The sequence below is a fragment of the Thermobia domestica genome, chromosome 3 (assembly GCF_964235325.1).
Source record: "Thermobia domestica chromosome 3, izTheDome1.hap1.1, whole genome shotgun sequence".
NCBI lineage: Eukaryota > Metazoa > Arthropoda > Insecta > Zygentoma > Lepismatidae > Thermobia > Thermobia domestica.
Window position 1 is genome coordinate 160,410,187 of NC_137456.1, and position 16,288 is coordinate 160,426,474.

Consider the following 16,288-nt stretch of genomic DNA (forward strand, 5'->3'; position numbering starts at 1 on the left):
CTAATATAAATACATAGAGTAAATTATTTAAACCAAAAAAAAACGGGTTTAAACCCCCCCCAAAAAACTGGTTTTTTGTTTTTTTCAATAAAAAGCATGGTTTTTGCCAACCCTGATTTTAATCCTATACGATTGTTTAATTAACCAGTTTTAATTTCTTCGAAATTGCACACTCTCGTTTTCCTAAGGAGATCGACCCATCTTTTAACTTTAACTAGAAATACAAATCACTGAACAAAGTAACGTTTGTTTTTTATTTTAAAATAATAACTGTAACAGTTTCTCCAACTAACTGAACATATTGGCTTCATAGTGTCTGAAGACAATAATGTGAAAAAGTGATTTACATATACATTTTAAACAGTAAATAGTAACTATTAACGACCCTTCACATCGTTCTCTTTTTTCTAAAGACTTCTATTGGCATTCATACGCTTACTTTTATTGCATATTCACGTCACGAAATTTCACTAAGAATGCTACTTCGGTACAGTTTCTAAAATTAGTCACCAATGTAATACATGAATTCAAATGACAATAACTACTTACACGAATTCAAATGATAATAACTACTTAAATTACATCTAGTCGTCGCAGATGGGAAAAAGTGTATATTAAGGAGGGTTGTCAAGTACATAAGCATATATATCACGGATATATGCATTGGATCTGTTAACGTCGACGATTGTAAAAAGAAGTAATGAAGTTAATTATTGGGGAAACAAATTCTGATAATAGCGCAGGTTCTAAGTGTCGGACCAGAAAATTTTCTAGCAAGGACCGTGAATGAATTAGTACACATAACGTGCATGAAACAAATATTCTTGTTACACCTGCTTTACTTTCTCCCCTTAAATCTTCACACTTGACACAGTTTATCTCCTTCCGAATAGCATTGCTTTCGTCATTTCAGTATTTATTTTCATCTTATATTAGTCGTAAGATTTTTACAGGCTTTCTCAAATTTTCTAACATTTTGTTAATTTTTGTTTCTAGTTCCGTTAGAGGAGTCAAATTATTTTAAAAGTAAATACCCTTAACTCTTCTAACTCTTACCCAGAAATACAATCTTCCTTAATATAAACTCTTAGTTACTTCCTCTAAAGGATCATGTCAATTGCGATAATAAATTTCTCAATACTTTAAATTTTACACACAATAAGATCAGTCCCAATACTTACAGCAGGTCTTCGCTCTTCTTCTGGACTTTGTGGTGGATATACTTTCTTATTATATGTTAGCCACTTCCTTGGTCCAGTTGGTTTTTCATATACTTGCAATAGTCCTCCACAATGAATATTTGAAATCTGGACAGAAGTAAGTGCACATGCATTTGGTAGTCGTACATGTCCATTGTTCCACGGGATTTTACTGTTATTTATAACAGGAAGTCTTCTTAAGCAATATTTTACAAAATTCATGTTGAGCTAATTAACAGGACTATCTGAAAAGATACATATTTTATTTTAGTACTTTCTAGAACACTTAACAGCAACAATATTCAGTTGATGTTACCAAGTATACATTATTTTTTTTATTTTTGGATTTATTTTTATTTATTTTTTTCGAAACAACGTATTCTCAAATCAAGTATCTACTTCAAGCAAGAGTGATGACTGCTCAACATTGTCCAGTGGGTTTTCTCGGGATACTTTAATTTCATTACTCAATAATCATTAAGAGCTCTCTCGTGGCTAAGCGGTTAGCGTACGCGCCTTTGGTGCGAGAGACCCGGTTTCGATTTCCCACGGGAGCTCATGTGGTTCGGATTCCACGTTATCAGTAGGTCCAGTCTCATATAGCCTCGCTGCTGAAAGGGACGTTACACTCAAAATCAAATCAATAATTATTAAGAGGGAGCAAGAGTGGATATGACTACTACGGATTAAAAACTACGATTTAACATAGGCCATAATCGCATCATGTATATATATATATATCTCGGGTCTATGAACTTTTAAAAAAATGCTACATTGATGCAACTGTACCGATGAAAGCTTAATCCATAAAGTGGGTTCCCGTCACCACAACATGACGCACCCTCTGGATGCGGATCGAGAAGAAAGCCTCTAGGTATGGAGGTTAGCTGTAAATATATTGACTAAGCAGCAGTATTTTCAAACCGATTGTAGGGAACGAAAGTCTGCTTAAGGAAAGCAGTTACAACGGCGTTAGACTTGCCAACTTTGCAACCTCGAAAAACTTTACCATGAAGAGTACAGAATCCCCAAAACGCCACGTTCATGAATATACTTGGATCTTACCAGATGGAAAAATACGTAATCACATTGAGACAGAAGACAATCTAGCATAAATTATATTCGGTTAGTTAGAGGAGCTAGCTGTAAGACTACCATACCTGGAACAGTAATATTGAGAGAAGGGTCTGGCAAAAGAGAAATGCCAGATTGAAGTTTCGAATAGATTCTGTTTTAGAAGGCTCGGAATGCACTAATGTTGAGGATACTTGGATTAAAATTTCAGTAAAAGAGAATGCGGGACTCGCGGAAATACATAGGAGGAAACCATGATTCGACCAGGAATACTCTAAATTAACAGAGAAAAGAAAACAAGGAAAATTATCTTGGCTACAAAATCCGAACGATGGAACTACACAAAATATTACATCAGGCGGAAAACTTCCACAAAGCTTTCAGAATAATGAAACGTGATTTTCTGAAAGCTAAAGTTACTGATCTTCACAGTAACAGTAAAAACCAAAATATTCGAGATACGTATAAAGGCACCAACGAATTTAAGAAAGATTATCAACCTCATGCTTATGAGTTAAAGGAAGTGCATGGAACAATTCTCACGGCGAATGGATGGTATTTTGAACAGGTGGAAAGATTTCTATAAGAATTTGCTGAATACGCAGCCAAAAATATAATGTTCATGGAGAAAGTGAAATGCATTCAGTAGAACCATATATTTCAGATCCGAATCGAACACAAATAAAAATTGCTATAAAGAAATTAAAGAAATATAAATCTCCGAGAGTGAACAAAATGCCAACTGAGTTAACTTTAACTGGAGAGCAAAATTGTGGAACGAGATACAGAAAACTCATTCCCTGATCTGGAACAAGGAGAAACTGCAACAAGACTGGTTGGTTGAATTGAGTTTAACGTTCCTTTCAGCAGCGAGTCTATATGAGATAGACTTACAGCTTAATGTAAGATTCAAACCACATGAGTTTCTCGCTAAGGATTTGCCTCAGGAGTGGAAAGAGTCAGTTGTTTCAATTCTCAAGACAATATTAATTGTAATAATTATTGAGTCATCTCTCATTTTTCAACATCCTATAAAATCCCCTCAAATCTTCTGTTACAAAAGACTGACCTACATGAAGATGAGCTTATTAAGTTATTCCATGGAGAATCATCAGATATCTGAAAAATAGGCTGCATCATGTTCATGAAATCCGATAAAGTTTTGTACAGTTATTACATAGACCAATGTTTAACGCAGATCATTACCTCCCCTCGTCCTAGCCAAGTCTCTTCCCTTCAAAAGGTTGTAATAGAGGCCAATTTTTGTGAAAAACTTAACATACCTAGTAGAAATTATAGTTTGGGCCTCCTGTCAGTGTTGTCTGATCTTGTACACGCTATTTTGGGGGGGGGGGGAGAGGGGGTTAAAACGGCAGTTTTTCAAATCTTGCACCGTTTTGAAAGTACTGCAAATCCATGTGTGAATGCAAACAACACAATCATTTTGTATATATATATATATATATATATATATATATATATATATATATATATATATATATATGATAGATAGATAGATAGATACAGATATAGATATATATAGGTGCATATGTGTGAAAAGAAAGAAAAAAGCTTATTCTGTACTTGCATTCACTGCAGAGATATGAAATACTGAATATGCACAAAATAAGCAAAATGTTCATGTATCTTTCAAACTGTAACTTATATGACCAAAGTCACATTTTGTGCTGAAAGGACAATGCTTTACCATCTAAATGAGACCATATTTCTGGCTGTATGTATGTTTAGTCAAGCACTACATAAAAGTCGGATAACATGTTTTTCAGAAAAATTGGCCGCCATTACAACTTCGGCTCAGCTCAGGGGAGGGAAGACGGAACGTAAAAACTTATTTTGGTCTAACTAGTCCTAGCAACTCAAAGATTTCATCAAATTCCCTAACCGTGACAAACCTTCTGATGTTTCTCCATAGAATGAACCTATCAGATTAACAGTGGAGATTAAGGTGAAATCGATTAGCTATCGACCGCCAAATACTTGAAGAGAAATGGGAATGGAACATCGTGGTACAACAATTAGTTATTGATTTCAGAAAGAACTACGACTCGGTTAGGAGGGAAACACTATACAACACTCTTACCGATTTTCGATTATATAATGCCACAGTTTATTATATTAGGTTTTGTAGCTACGAATACTTAAATGTTACGCACAATTCCACACACAAATAAATGCTTACTTAATTTTTCTGGTTTAGAATGCAATATATTATTAATATTTCCCATATACAGAGCAGCTAGAATACATCTTACGTTGATCCAATGAGTATATATTCAGTATTTTGTATAAACAAGTACTTAGTTACACTATCATTTGAATAGTGATCGGAATCACTACATTCGTTGTCATAACGACCAGAAAATAACAGCTATCAACATATATACTTCGGATAAACAATAGATAAATTAGGTAATATTAATCATAACATTTTAGCTACATTTCTTTTCCTTCTTCTTCTTTCCTGGCTGATGTATTTTCGCCCTAAATATAGATATACATAAACATTAAACGAAAGTTATCGTTGCATAAATGGCTCTCGAACTAATGGGAATTGTTGATTTGACAATCCCTGTACAGATTAACAAGGTACTCTGGACTGTGACATGATAATCATATTGTCTTGCATAAAGTTCACTTACTTATTGAATGGCCCTTAAAAAAATAATCATCTCATTAACATATTACAATTATTTTATAATTATATTATACTCATATTTTAAAATTATATTTCAATACTTTATTCATGAGAAAGCACACCACTAAATACAATTGGTAGTTGGTCCATTATAATATCCTCAGTTATTCGTGGAATTAAAATGACTAAAGATAAGGCAAACAACGTTAATATGCAACTCAAAAAATCATTTATGTTAGTTCGAATTCTGGTTCGGGCGCGAAGAATATATAAAACTATGATTTTTTTATTTCACACATAAATCAATACTAATCATTAGACTTCGGATTTTTGCATATTTGCATGTTTTTTTCCTGATGTGATATTGATATGCTCTTTAAACAGAAATTCGTTTCAGCTGTTTTGGGGTAAAATAGTAGAGTTTTATAGTGCATATATTTGCATATTTCGGAGGTTAGTGCATGTTTATGTCGTTATTGCATATAAATGACGACCAAATTGATAATTTTTAACGTGCAATAACTTTCGTCATAAATGGAATTCCAAGTTTCTAAAATAAATAGACTCAAGATCTTGAAATGGTTCTTTGTTATCGGCTTCGAATATCTTCCAAGGTCGTGTAAAAGTAGAATAAGAAAGGGGTGAATGATCCATCCTCCCGGCAATGATGCATGATTGTCACCTTTATATATATATATATATATAAAAGATATAAATAACGGTGTCAAATCACCTAGAACAAAATTTCCACGTCACCCATCTCGGAAGTTAAAGTTGCTACTGTTGTATGTGTGTGTGTAGATTTGAAATTGTGTGGTCCTATGGCAGTATAAAAATACCGAGAGAAAAATCTTTTAGAAGTTATCTCCTGAAACAGGGTCCATTTAGTTGTAGTGTGACATCTTCAAATTGAATTTTAACTAGCTCGGAATTTTGTCCAGCTTTTGTCCAACCTAGAACAAATTTTGTATCATTCAAATTAACAAAGGGGGAATATTTCAAAATTTGGGCCACTTTGATGACCTGTAGTGCCACATCTTCAAATCTGAAATTTGCCTACCTCAGAATTTTGTTCAAACTTTGTCCATTCTTGTCCACCGACGAAAAACTTTACGTAAAATTCAAGTAAGATAGTGAAGGCTATTTAAAAATTTGGCCGCTTTGATGACCTGTAGTGCGAGATCTTCAAATTCGAAATTTAACTAGCTCACAATTTTGTCCAATTTTCGTTCATTTTTGTCCACCCAAGAAAGAATTTTAAAAATTCAAAGAAACGAGGGAAGACCATTTAAAAATTTGGCCACTTTGATGACCTGTAGTGCATCTTCAAATCTGAATTTTAACTACCTAAGAATTTTGTCCACTTTTGTCCACCCAAGAAATTCTTTTTATAAAATTCAAGTAAAAGAGGGAAGGCCATTTCAAAATTTGGCCACTTCGATCACCTGTAGTGACATCTTCAAATTCGAAATTTAACCAGCTCACAATGTTCGTCCATTTTAGTTCACGGAAGAAAAACATTTTGTACCATTCAAATAAACGAGAGAAGGCCACTTCCAGATTTGCCCACTTCAATCACCTGTAATGCGACATGTTCAAAATCTGAATTTTAAATAGCTCATCATTTAGTCCGATTTTTGTACATTTTTGTACAATCCGCGGCAAAAAACCTGCAACATGAGCATATAAGTTTATTGTGAAATGACGAAGTCTTTTGCTTCAAAATAAGTGTGCACGGGAGGAGGCCGAAATTTATCCTGGCGTGATTAATTCCACTTAGACGTTATGTTCATTCCCTGTGCTGTTAGGCGTAGTTTCACAATAAACTTACATCTTCATGTTGCAGGTTTTTTGCCGCGGATTGTACCACCAAGAAAAATTATGTACCATTGAAATAAACGAGGGAGGGCCATTTGAAATTTTGGCCACATCGATTAGTGTGACATGCTCAAATTCGCATTTTAACAAGCTTAGAATTTTGTCCAATCTTTGTACTATATACAAAACATTTTGTACCATCCAAATAAACGAGGAAGATCATTTAAAATTTGACTAATTCGATCACCTGTAGTGTGACATTTTCAAATTCGAATTTTAATTGGAGATTTTGTTAATTTTTGTACATTTTTGTACCACCAAGAAAAAATTTCAACACTCAAATTAACAAAGGAGGGTCATTTCAAAATTTTGGCCACTTCGTTCACCAGTAGTGTAACATCTTTAAATTCGAATTCTAACTAGCTTAGAATTTTCACTGTTTGTTGTAGAGTTTTGTACAACCAAGCTAGTTAAAATTCAAACTTGAAGTGTCTCACTACAGGTGAACGAAGAGGCCAAATTTTTAAATGTCCGTCCCTGGTTTATTTGAATGGTACGAATTTTTTTCCTGGTAGTAAAAATGTGCAAATATTCAAAAATTCTAGCTAATTAAAATTTGAATTTGAAGTCTCACTACAGGTAATCAAAGTGACCAAATTTCGAAATGAACATCCCTTGTTCATTTGGATGATACATATCTTTTAGTTGGTGGTTCAAAAATGTGAAAAATTGGAAAAAATTCTAAGTTTGTTAAAATTCGAATTTGAAGATGTCGCACTACAGGTGATCGATGTGGCCAAAATTTTAAATGGCTCTCTGTCGTTTGTTTCAATTGTAAAAAAAATTTCTTCGTGGTTCACCAATGTACAAAAACGGGACAAAATTATGATCTAATTAAAATTCGAATTTGAAGATGTCGCACTAAAGGTGATCGAAATTTCCAAATTTTGAAATAGGCCTACTTTGTTAATTTGAATGGTGCAAATTTTTTTCTTGGATTGAAAAAAAAATGGACAATAATTGGACAAAATTCTGAGCTAGTTAAAATTCGAATTCGGAGATGTCGCACGACAGGTGATCGAAGTGGCCCAAATTTTGAAATGGCCTTCCATCGTTTATTTAAATGGTGAAAATTTTTTCTTGGGTGGAAAAAATGGACAAAATTCTGCTCTAGTTGAAATTGAAATTTGAAGGTGTAGCACTACAATTAATGGACCCTCTGAAACAATGGATTGAAGTCGAGAGACGTTAACAATTCAAGGAGAAAATATATTTTGCAAAGTGTATGCTAAACAAGTAATATTTTCAAAGTAAGCATGATTGTTTTTAGAAGAGGGCATTTCCATTTTGTTCGATAGCAAAAGCTTAAACTTCAGCAGCGCCCTATTGTTTGGCCTTCTTATATAGCAGTTTTAAGTCTGGTAAGAAGTTCTACAAGTATGAAACAACCCAGGTGTGGATTTTTTTTCTTTTAATACTCGACAGAGTTCATCCTAAAGAAACCCTTTAAAATGTATTTCGGGACGAAATGAACAACTCTTTTGAAAATAAACTCTACAATTAATTTAAATATTTGCTTTACAAAATCTAAAACTTGTCGCAGCAGTTATTTTTTGAGATAAGTTTCCGAGTTTTCCTTTAAGGAGTTTATGAGATTATTTAAATATAAGCTTGTGTTGCTTTGATATGTACCTCAGTCTCCCGAAACGTAACTTATCTACTAAGTCTTCTGTTATGTTCTCGATAACTTAACCTTCTTCCCATTCATGCTCCATGTCTCGCTCAAATCAGTTTATTCCATTTAAAGTATCAATATTATACATTGTAAATTATTACTGTTTAAAACGGACAATGTTACCTTAGAAGAAAATATTCTAGGATTAACACATAATTGGATAAAGAAAGTAATTTCAAGTAGATTTATTTTCTTTTAAACAAGAACATAAGATTTTGAATACAGGCTTTTAATACAGTAAAAATTGCCTTCAACAGGCCCCTTATTAAACGGAAATATTTCACGCTCCCTCCCCCCAAAAAAGTGTTAAATTCTTTTGATTGGTCGGATCCTTTGTTGCGAACAACGCATGTTAAAATATCCCTTTTAACCGAAATTTTCAATTTCCGGAATGCAACGTTTACAAAAGTTTTAGACATTCTGTGAGAGGTTAGGTATATGAACTACGTTGTCTGTAAAGGTCTTCGTTTACTTGTTACACTACATATTTAACCTTTAGCCCACCGCCATATAAGGTCCTAGATACAGTGCAACTTTTTGAACGAAGCGGAATTTATATAGTAATTTCCAAACCAATAACTATTTCTCTAGCTGGTCTAGAGACATGGTACAAGAAGCATACACAATAGATCAAAGGGAGCCAAAAGTAAAGGGAGAAGCGCTGAAAAGGACATAGCATCTACTTTTTGTCTTGGCCTTGGAAAACGTATAGGCTTTTCATTTACTTTATTATTTTATTTTATTTTATTTTTTTGTTCACTGTAAGTTTTATGTGTATTAATTTGTAGCATAATTAAATACTGTAATTTAATACGGTATGTATAACATTTTATTTTAATCTCACTATGTCCATTATTTATTTTTTTATTTATTTTTATTTTTTATTTATTTATTATTATTATTATTATTATCATTATTATTATTATTATTATTATTATTATTATTATTATTATTATTATTATTATTATTGCATAGATCTGTCTCCGTTAACTTTAAAACCTTTCAGGGAAATTTTACGAATCCTGTTCAATTTCACTAGTCAGGTTTTACTATATGCTTATGCCAGAAATGTTTATTTACTTCTCTGAGTATATTTATTCTTTATTCATTTGGCGCATTTTATATATATATATGGGGGTAGATGCATTTTAATTTCACATACTAAGCTGTTTCAACCCGAAGAAACAAAATATATTCAAGAAGCCATGGATACTTGCGGAGCTGAAAACATTAAAAGCTAACTTGTGTTTATCAATACTAATTTCAGTTCAATTTCAAAAATCATAGGAGATGAGAGGAGCGATGACTAAGACTTTGTAGTGCATTTGAGCTGTTTGATTCAATAACGAAACAGGCTCCGCCAAGACCAATCGGACAAACATTTTTTCGAAAAGCACAGTCAATAGACGAGAAAAATCCTGGCATAAAATTCTTGTCTAATGCAAATAAAGTGTTCCTGGGAACAACGACGCACGAATTACAGATTTATCGTCAAGTAACATTGCTTCTTTAAAATACTGTCCCTTAACGACCTGTGACACGGAAGGAACATTTTCGATGTACAGTAATGTTTTGACTGACAAATGCAGGTTTTTGCCAGAAAATGCCGAAAACTACATACTTGTCTATCGTAGCATGAATGCATCATAGCTGTACACCAAGTATATGTAGTTCAAGTAATACAACATTTTCTTTAAAGATAATCAAATTTCTCATTTAACTTTAGTTTTTGATTGGTGCATATTTTCGTGATTTTTAGCGCATATTTGCATGCATATTTTGCCATTTTTTAGTGCATATCGATCCGAAGTCTACTAATCATGAACATAAATTAATGGAAAACCAAAATATTTTAATAAAATTAACATTGCAGTTAATGTTAACAATGGAATTAATCATTCTGCGTTTGGCAAGTTTTTACTTTGACTCGGACAGTGGCTGCAACCGGTTCTTATAGGTTTAGTCTGTTGCTGAAACTGTTCGTGCCTCAGTCGCTTATTGGAACTGTTTGTGCCTTTGGTGCGATGTCTATTGTAAGATGGATATATGTATTGTTAGCCTGGTCTACTCTAGTTCTAAATGAGTATGGGGATTGTAGCTAAAGAGAGAAGACCAGACCAAACTTGGAGAAATGTCTGAAATTTCTCTTATGAACATGCCCCTAAAATTTAGGCAAAATTGTATACAATGAAAACTAAAACTTATTCGAACATTAACTAATGAGGTTAATGTTTAATTTAAATAGAAGTCTTATGTTCATGATAATTTAATTTATTGGATATAGTTTAGTGTGTTCTTAGATTTGGACGTGTTTAAATATCTGAAAGATTGTGTAGGATAAAAGAAAAGGAAATTATGGCCAAATAGAATGTCATACCTTGAGCGCTGCTGCATTCATGTTGTCAAAAATCCTTCTCTGCACTTCAGATTTCGGTTATTGTAAAACGTCCTTGGAAGTATCAAACTTGGCAACCAAAATACATGATTATAAGAATCGTCCATGAAACTTCTAAACACTTTTCAAACTTAAGCACAAGTTATTCGGACTCTTCACTTTGAAGATAATACTATATCGAAAACATGATATATTTGACTATGTGATTAAACTAAAACGCAATCTTTACAGTTTTACTTAGGTGACTCGAATCGACTACCCGGTTCGCGTATTTCTTCGTTACTGTTTCGTCGCGTCCGTCTTCTACACTCTACTAAATCCCTTTCTCTATTGACTCACTGCTATCTCCAAGGAAACAATTTTATATAACCGAAAACATGAGATTGCAGATTTCAGAGAGACTTCGAAACAACAATGGTCTCAGCCAGCACGTGGAAACTCTTGAGAAAGAACATTCTGCTGACCAAAAATCCTTAAAATTTCAAGATACAACTTTCCGAATAATTTAAATTTTACAATCTAAGAAATTTCTGGAAAAGATGAATACAAAGATCCTTACAACATTACAAACATTTGCTGATACAATTCTGAAATTAAAATGCTGATTTAATAACAGTTATATAATAGTCTCATTATGTAAATTCTCTTAATGTAATATTACTAGCTTGCAGTATCTTGTTTCATAAAGAAGACTATAATTCGTGAACAATGTAAATAATTCTCATGACACAATTTCTTTCTAAACTTTGTCGAGTAATAGGATTTAATAAACACAAGTGATTATGTAAATAAAATTAAGATAAATTACTTTTAAAATATAATGTATCGTAGCATTACCAAGATCTAAACCCAAGTACCATAACAATATATATATACTATTCCAATAAGCGTCTGTTTATTATGTGCAGTCAGGTCTAGTTTGCTAGTGTGATGTCAGCTCTTTCTATTACCTACTTGTAGTCGTTGTGTGTCAAATTGCGCTGGTCAAATTCATGGAAGCGCATACTTCAATGTTCGTTTCATGCGAATGTAGAGTCAGCAAATGCGATTGAAAAACCGTTTAATGAATTTGGTACGAAGAATTTGAATTTGTGTCTTTTACAGAAGTTTGTATTAGATTCAGACTTTGTTATCTCTTTGCTGCATTGTGTGTGAGTTAGAGAATAATTGTGATGCTTCAGGTCGAAGGCTGAATATATTTTCGACGTATGGTAAAAGTGGACGTTTTGAACTTGAGTAAAGTGCTCTTGTTGCCTTATTTTTCGTGTGTGGAATCGGTAATGGAGTTTAATATTCATGAATGTTCTGGTATGGCGAAGTACTAAAACTGTTTGCGCTTGGCTAACGTTTTGTCGGGAGGTATGCTTAAAAACTCTAGTTAAAGAATCAAGTGATTTAATAGGTGGGGCTGGTTTGCATATAGAGGTCAACGAATCGTTGTTTGGGCCTCGTAAATTTAATGTTGGACGGATGAGACGAAAGCAAAGTTGGATTGTTGGTGGGAATTGTCAAGAGTGAGTGGAGATATCTTTATGAGTGAATGTGAATGTAATTCACGTTCTGCGGAAAGTTTATTTCAAATTATTTCATCACATGTGCATCCGGGACCTATTGTAATTACTAGAGACCGGATGTTAGGCAAAATGCCTATTCTTTAATATTAAAGATATGATCAAAAATAACATTTTAAAGTTTATATAGGGGGTTATAGTTTCGATTTAAGCCAATTTTGACCTTTACTGCCTAAATAATTGCTTTAGTGCCTAATGTTGCCTATTCTATGCATTTTCTTCAAAATAAGCCTTTATTGGGAAAATATATAATTTATATAACATAAATACATACATACCTATATACGTATATAGGTATTTGTAAACACAAGCACGTGGTACGTTACAATATATACACAAGGTGAACTTCAAAGATGTGCACATACTTCCGAGCTGATTAATGATATCAAAGAAGACAAAAAGTTCTCTTGTAGTTTGTCGAATTCCGTGTCGTGTGCGAGTGATAATGATGCCAATTTGGAATCGAAAATTGAATCTTGACAATTGGAATGGAACAGATAGATGTGCACATACATTGGGAGGTGATTCGTGACATGAAAAGAAGACAAAAAAAAGTCCTGTTGCATGTGGAATTCCGCGTCGTGTACGAGTGACAGGGGTGCCAACTTGGAATCGAAAATCGAATCCTGACAATTGGAACGGAACAGACAGATGTGCACATACGTTGGGAGGTGATTCGTGACATGAAAAGAAGACAAAAAATCCTCTTGAATGTCACGAATCACCTCCCAAAGTATGTGCATACTTTTATGTCTCGCTCCAATTTTCAGGATTCGATTTTCGATTCCAAGTTAGCCCCCTTGTCACTCGTATACGACGCGGAATTCCACAACATGCAAGAGGATTTTTTGTATTCTTTTGATCACGAATCACGTCCCGAAGTATGTGCACATCTTCCAGGTTCACCCAGTATATAAGGAATGCATAACAAGCTCCGTTTTTATATATACAATAAAAGAAGATATTGACAAAGAAGTATGTTTCTATATTCTTTGAGCATTATTTATGACTTGAATCTATTTTTTAATGGTATTGAGTATTTATCTTCATTATTTCGAGCTACATTTTAGTGCCTATTTTCTAGGTTTCTCGTGCCTAAACATCCGGTCTTTAGTAATTACTGATTACTGGAAAGAATACAGCGATTTGGAAAAAAAGAACTGGCTTCATTTCAGTGTGAATCATTCCTTAAATTTTGTAGATCCCAATACTGGTAACAACACTCACTCTTGAAAATTTGTGGTCGCATCTGAAACGAAATTCGGTGTCAACTCATGGTTCAGAAAACTACATGTTGCATTTTTCATGGTATTTGTGGTGTCATATATTTGCTGGTGGTTTGTCACTTTAGGAGCGATTTTTTTCAATTTTTATGCCATACTGGATTTCTATATCATTAGCGATGAGTGTTTTTTTAAAAAAATATTTTAGTTGATAATTTTTTTCTTAATTTATTTTGCATTTGTGCATTTTTTAAAAATGCAAATGTGTTTTACAGGGTTCATTCTATCCAGCTATGTTTTAGGGGATTTGGTGGGCGGCAGCCCTCCATGTACTTGCGAATATAAGCTGTCTACATTTTACATTTTTTTCTTTTTGAAATTTTTAGCAGAGAATTAAATATCGTAGTTTGGATACGGTTAGCTTAGAAACGGGTTCTCACGACATTTAAAGTATGTTTCGTTTATTTGTGTGTTTTTAATTAGTGCATATTTTGGAGAACTTGTAAATTACAGTTGTTTAAAAAGTGATTTATCTGAACCGGTTTCCAGAGCAGTTCGGGAAGCAGTTGCCGAAGACGTTTATGTTCTCTGGAGTAGTCTGAGAGTGAGTTTTTCGTTAACAGGTTGTCTGTTTCGAGGACCGGGTCAGACGAATCGGTTGCAATCGCTGTTCCAGTCAAAGTATACACTTGCCCTGCGTTTTACCAGACACTCATGCATCAAGATGTGTAAGGTGCCTAATCGTTCCTTACAGTTGACAAATTATTGAACAAAAAACGAGGTATTGATCTTCTAAATCAGAAAACGTTGATCTAGTTAGTTATACCGAGACGAAGTCATTATCAGGTAAAAAAGTATACTCTACATCAGCCCTGGCCACGGCGAGCAGATAGTGGAAACTCTCCTCGTGAGCGCTCACGAGCATTCTACGTGCAAATATCGTTGTTCGTGCTTCGTGAATCTTCGGGTTTCGTCCTTAGAGGAGCGGAAGTGTTGTCAACCTTGGCGGTAATCACTAGCTTACCAAATTAAAAAAAAAGTATGTATTGATTGCCATTTAGTGTATAGTGTTTTTTTACAATGTGGTAACCGTTAACTATAGACAACACAAACTGGTAACAGCAATCAAATGATAAACTATGCACGTTCCTTTTCTTCTTTTTTCTTTCCTTTTGTTAAAGAAGGATGTGGTGGAACCAAACCATCGCTTACATTTATAAAAATTTGCTAGTTTGCCCAATGGAAAACCAGTTTTCAATATATATATATATATTATCAAGTTCTTAATCCGAGTGTGGGTATGTTGTTTCGCTTTTTAGGAAAAGAGATAATCTGTTGATACGAAAAAAAAATACTGTAGCACTTGTTTGTAATTATCTAAGTATTATCTCCAGAAAATTAGCTTATGCATGTATGTGTGTACGAATAGGCTTAGCAAGGGGTTGGTTGTGGAGATTAGAAGCCACTATTACACTATCAATAGGAAGAATAGTATTTCTTACTCCACTTTTAAAGTGGGGCCGCGGTGGCTCAGTGGTAGAACGTTCACATCTGGTGCTTGGGGTCCCGGGGTCGATCCCAGCCCCCGCCAAGTGAACTTTGCGGTGGACAAACACCGTATGCGTGGGTTTTCTCGGGGTTTTCCCATTTCCTCCCACTTTCTTCATTCTATCATTTCATTCATTACTCATCATCACCGTCTCCTTTAGCCTAACCGGTATAACCGTGGGACGTAAAACCCAAAGATTTCATTTCATTTTTTCCACTTTTAATGTTACTTTGATCGCAAAGAATCAAACAAAATATTAAGAGAGCCAAAGAGATTTTCCATTTTTAAGAGTGACCATTAGTGACTACCATTAGTGTTTTTTTTTAACAAGGAGTGTCTTTTTAATAAGGAAAAATATATTGTCCCTGGCTGGTTGCTTGCCGGTGGCTTGTTAAAAGTGAGAAAGAATGTTAAATCATATCAACGACTGAAGCTACACGCCTGTCTTTCTTCGATAGTTACTAAATGATTTTGAAAGTCACAATGTTGTAGGCCTACTGTAACAGCGTAAACTCGGAAAGAAACGTTCCAACTGAATGATACGAACAATTATTCCCAATGTCTTGAACATGAAACGTGGGTTACACGGATAACGCTTAAAGTGGGCTGGACTGCACTGGAATTTCCTTCCGGCAAATTAGTGGTTGGTCGGAACTCAGTTCTTCTGTGTAATTCTCTCTTAACAACATTTGAACATTTCTTTTAGATAATAATAACTAACTAACTAACTCTATGGCCTATGGAACCCGAAGGTTCAATGCCGCGTTTACAAAATATTTCCACTAACTTCTGTCCTTAGCCAACTGGATCCAGTTTCTACTCTGTACTCTTATTTCTGCAAGATCCATCTTAATATTGTCTTCCCATCTACGCCTAGGTCTTCCTAGTGGTCTTCTTTCAATTGGGTTTTCAGTTAAAATTGTGAAAGCGTTTCTAATTTCTTCCATTCTGGCTACATGGCCTGCCCACCTGAGCCTTCTACACTTAATGACCCTAACAATGTTAGGTGAGCGGTATAAACTATGCAATTCCTCGTTATGAATTTCCTCCAATCCCCATTTTCATCCC

General features: G+C 34.2%; 1 protein-coding gene across 2 annotated transcripts in view; it reads right to left on the bottom strand.

The window, feature by feature from the left end:
- mRpL22 (mitochondrial ribosomal protein L22) overlaps positions 1–16,288 on the bottom strand; it is a 91,090-nt gene that overhangs the window by 27,176 nt on the left and 47,626 nt on the right. For both annotated transcript variants that reach the window (XM_081751960.1, XM_081751959.1), the window contains exon 2: positions 1,182–1,444. In XM_081751960.1, coding sequence (XP_081608086.1) covers positions 1,182–1,421 — 240 coding nt within the window. In that variant the 5' untranslated portion in view covers positions 1,422–1,444. The remainder of the gene's footprint in view (positions 1–1,181; positions 1,445–16,288) is intronic.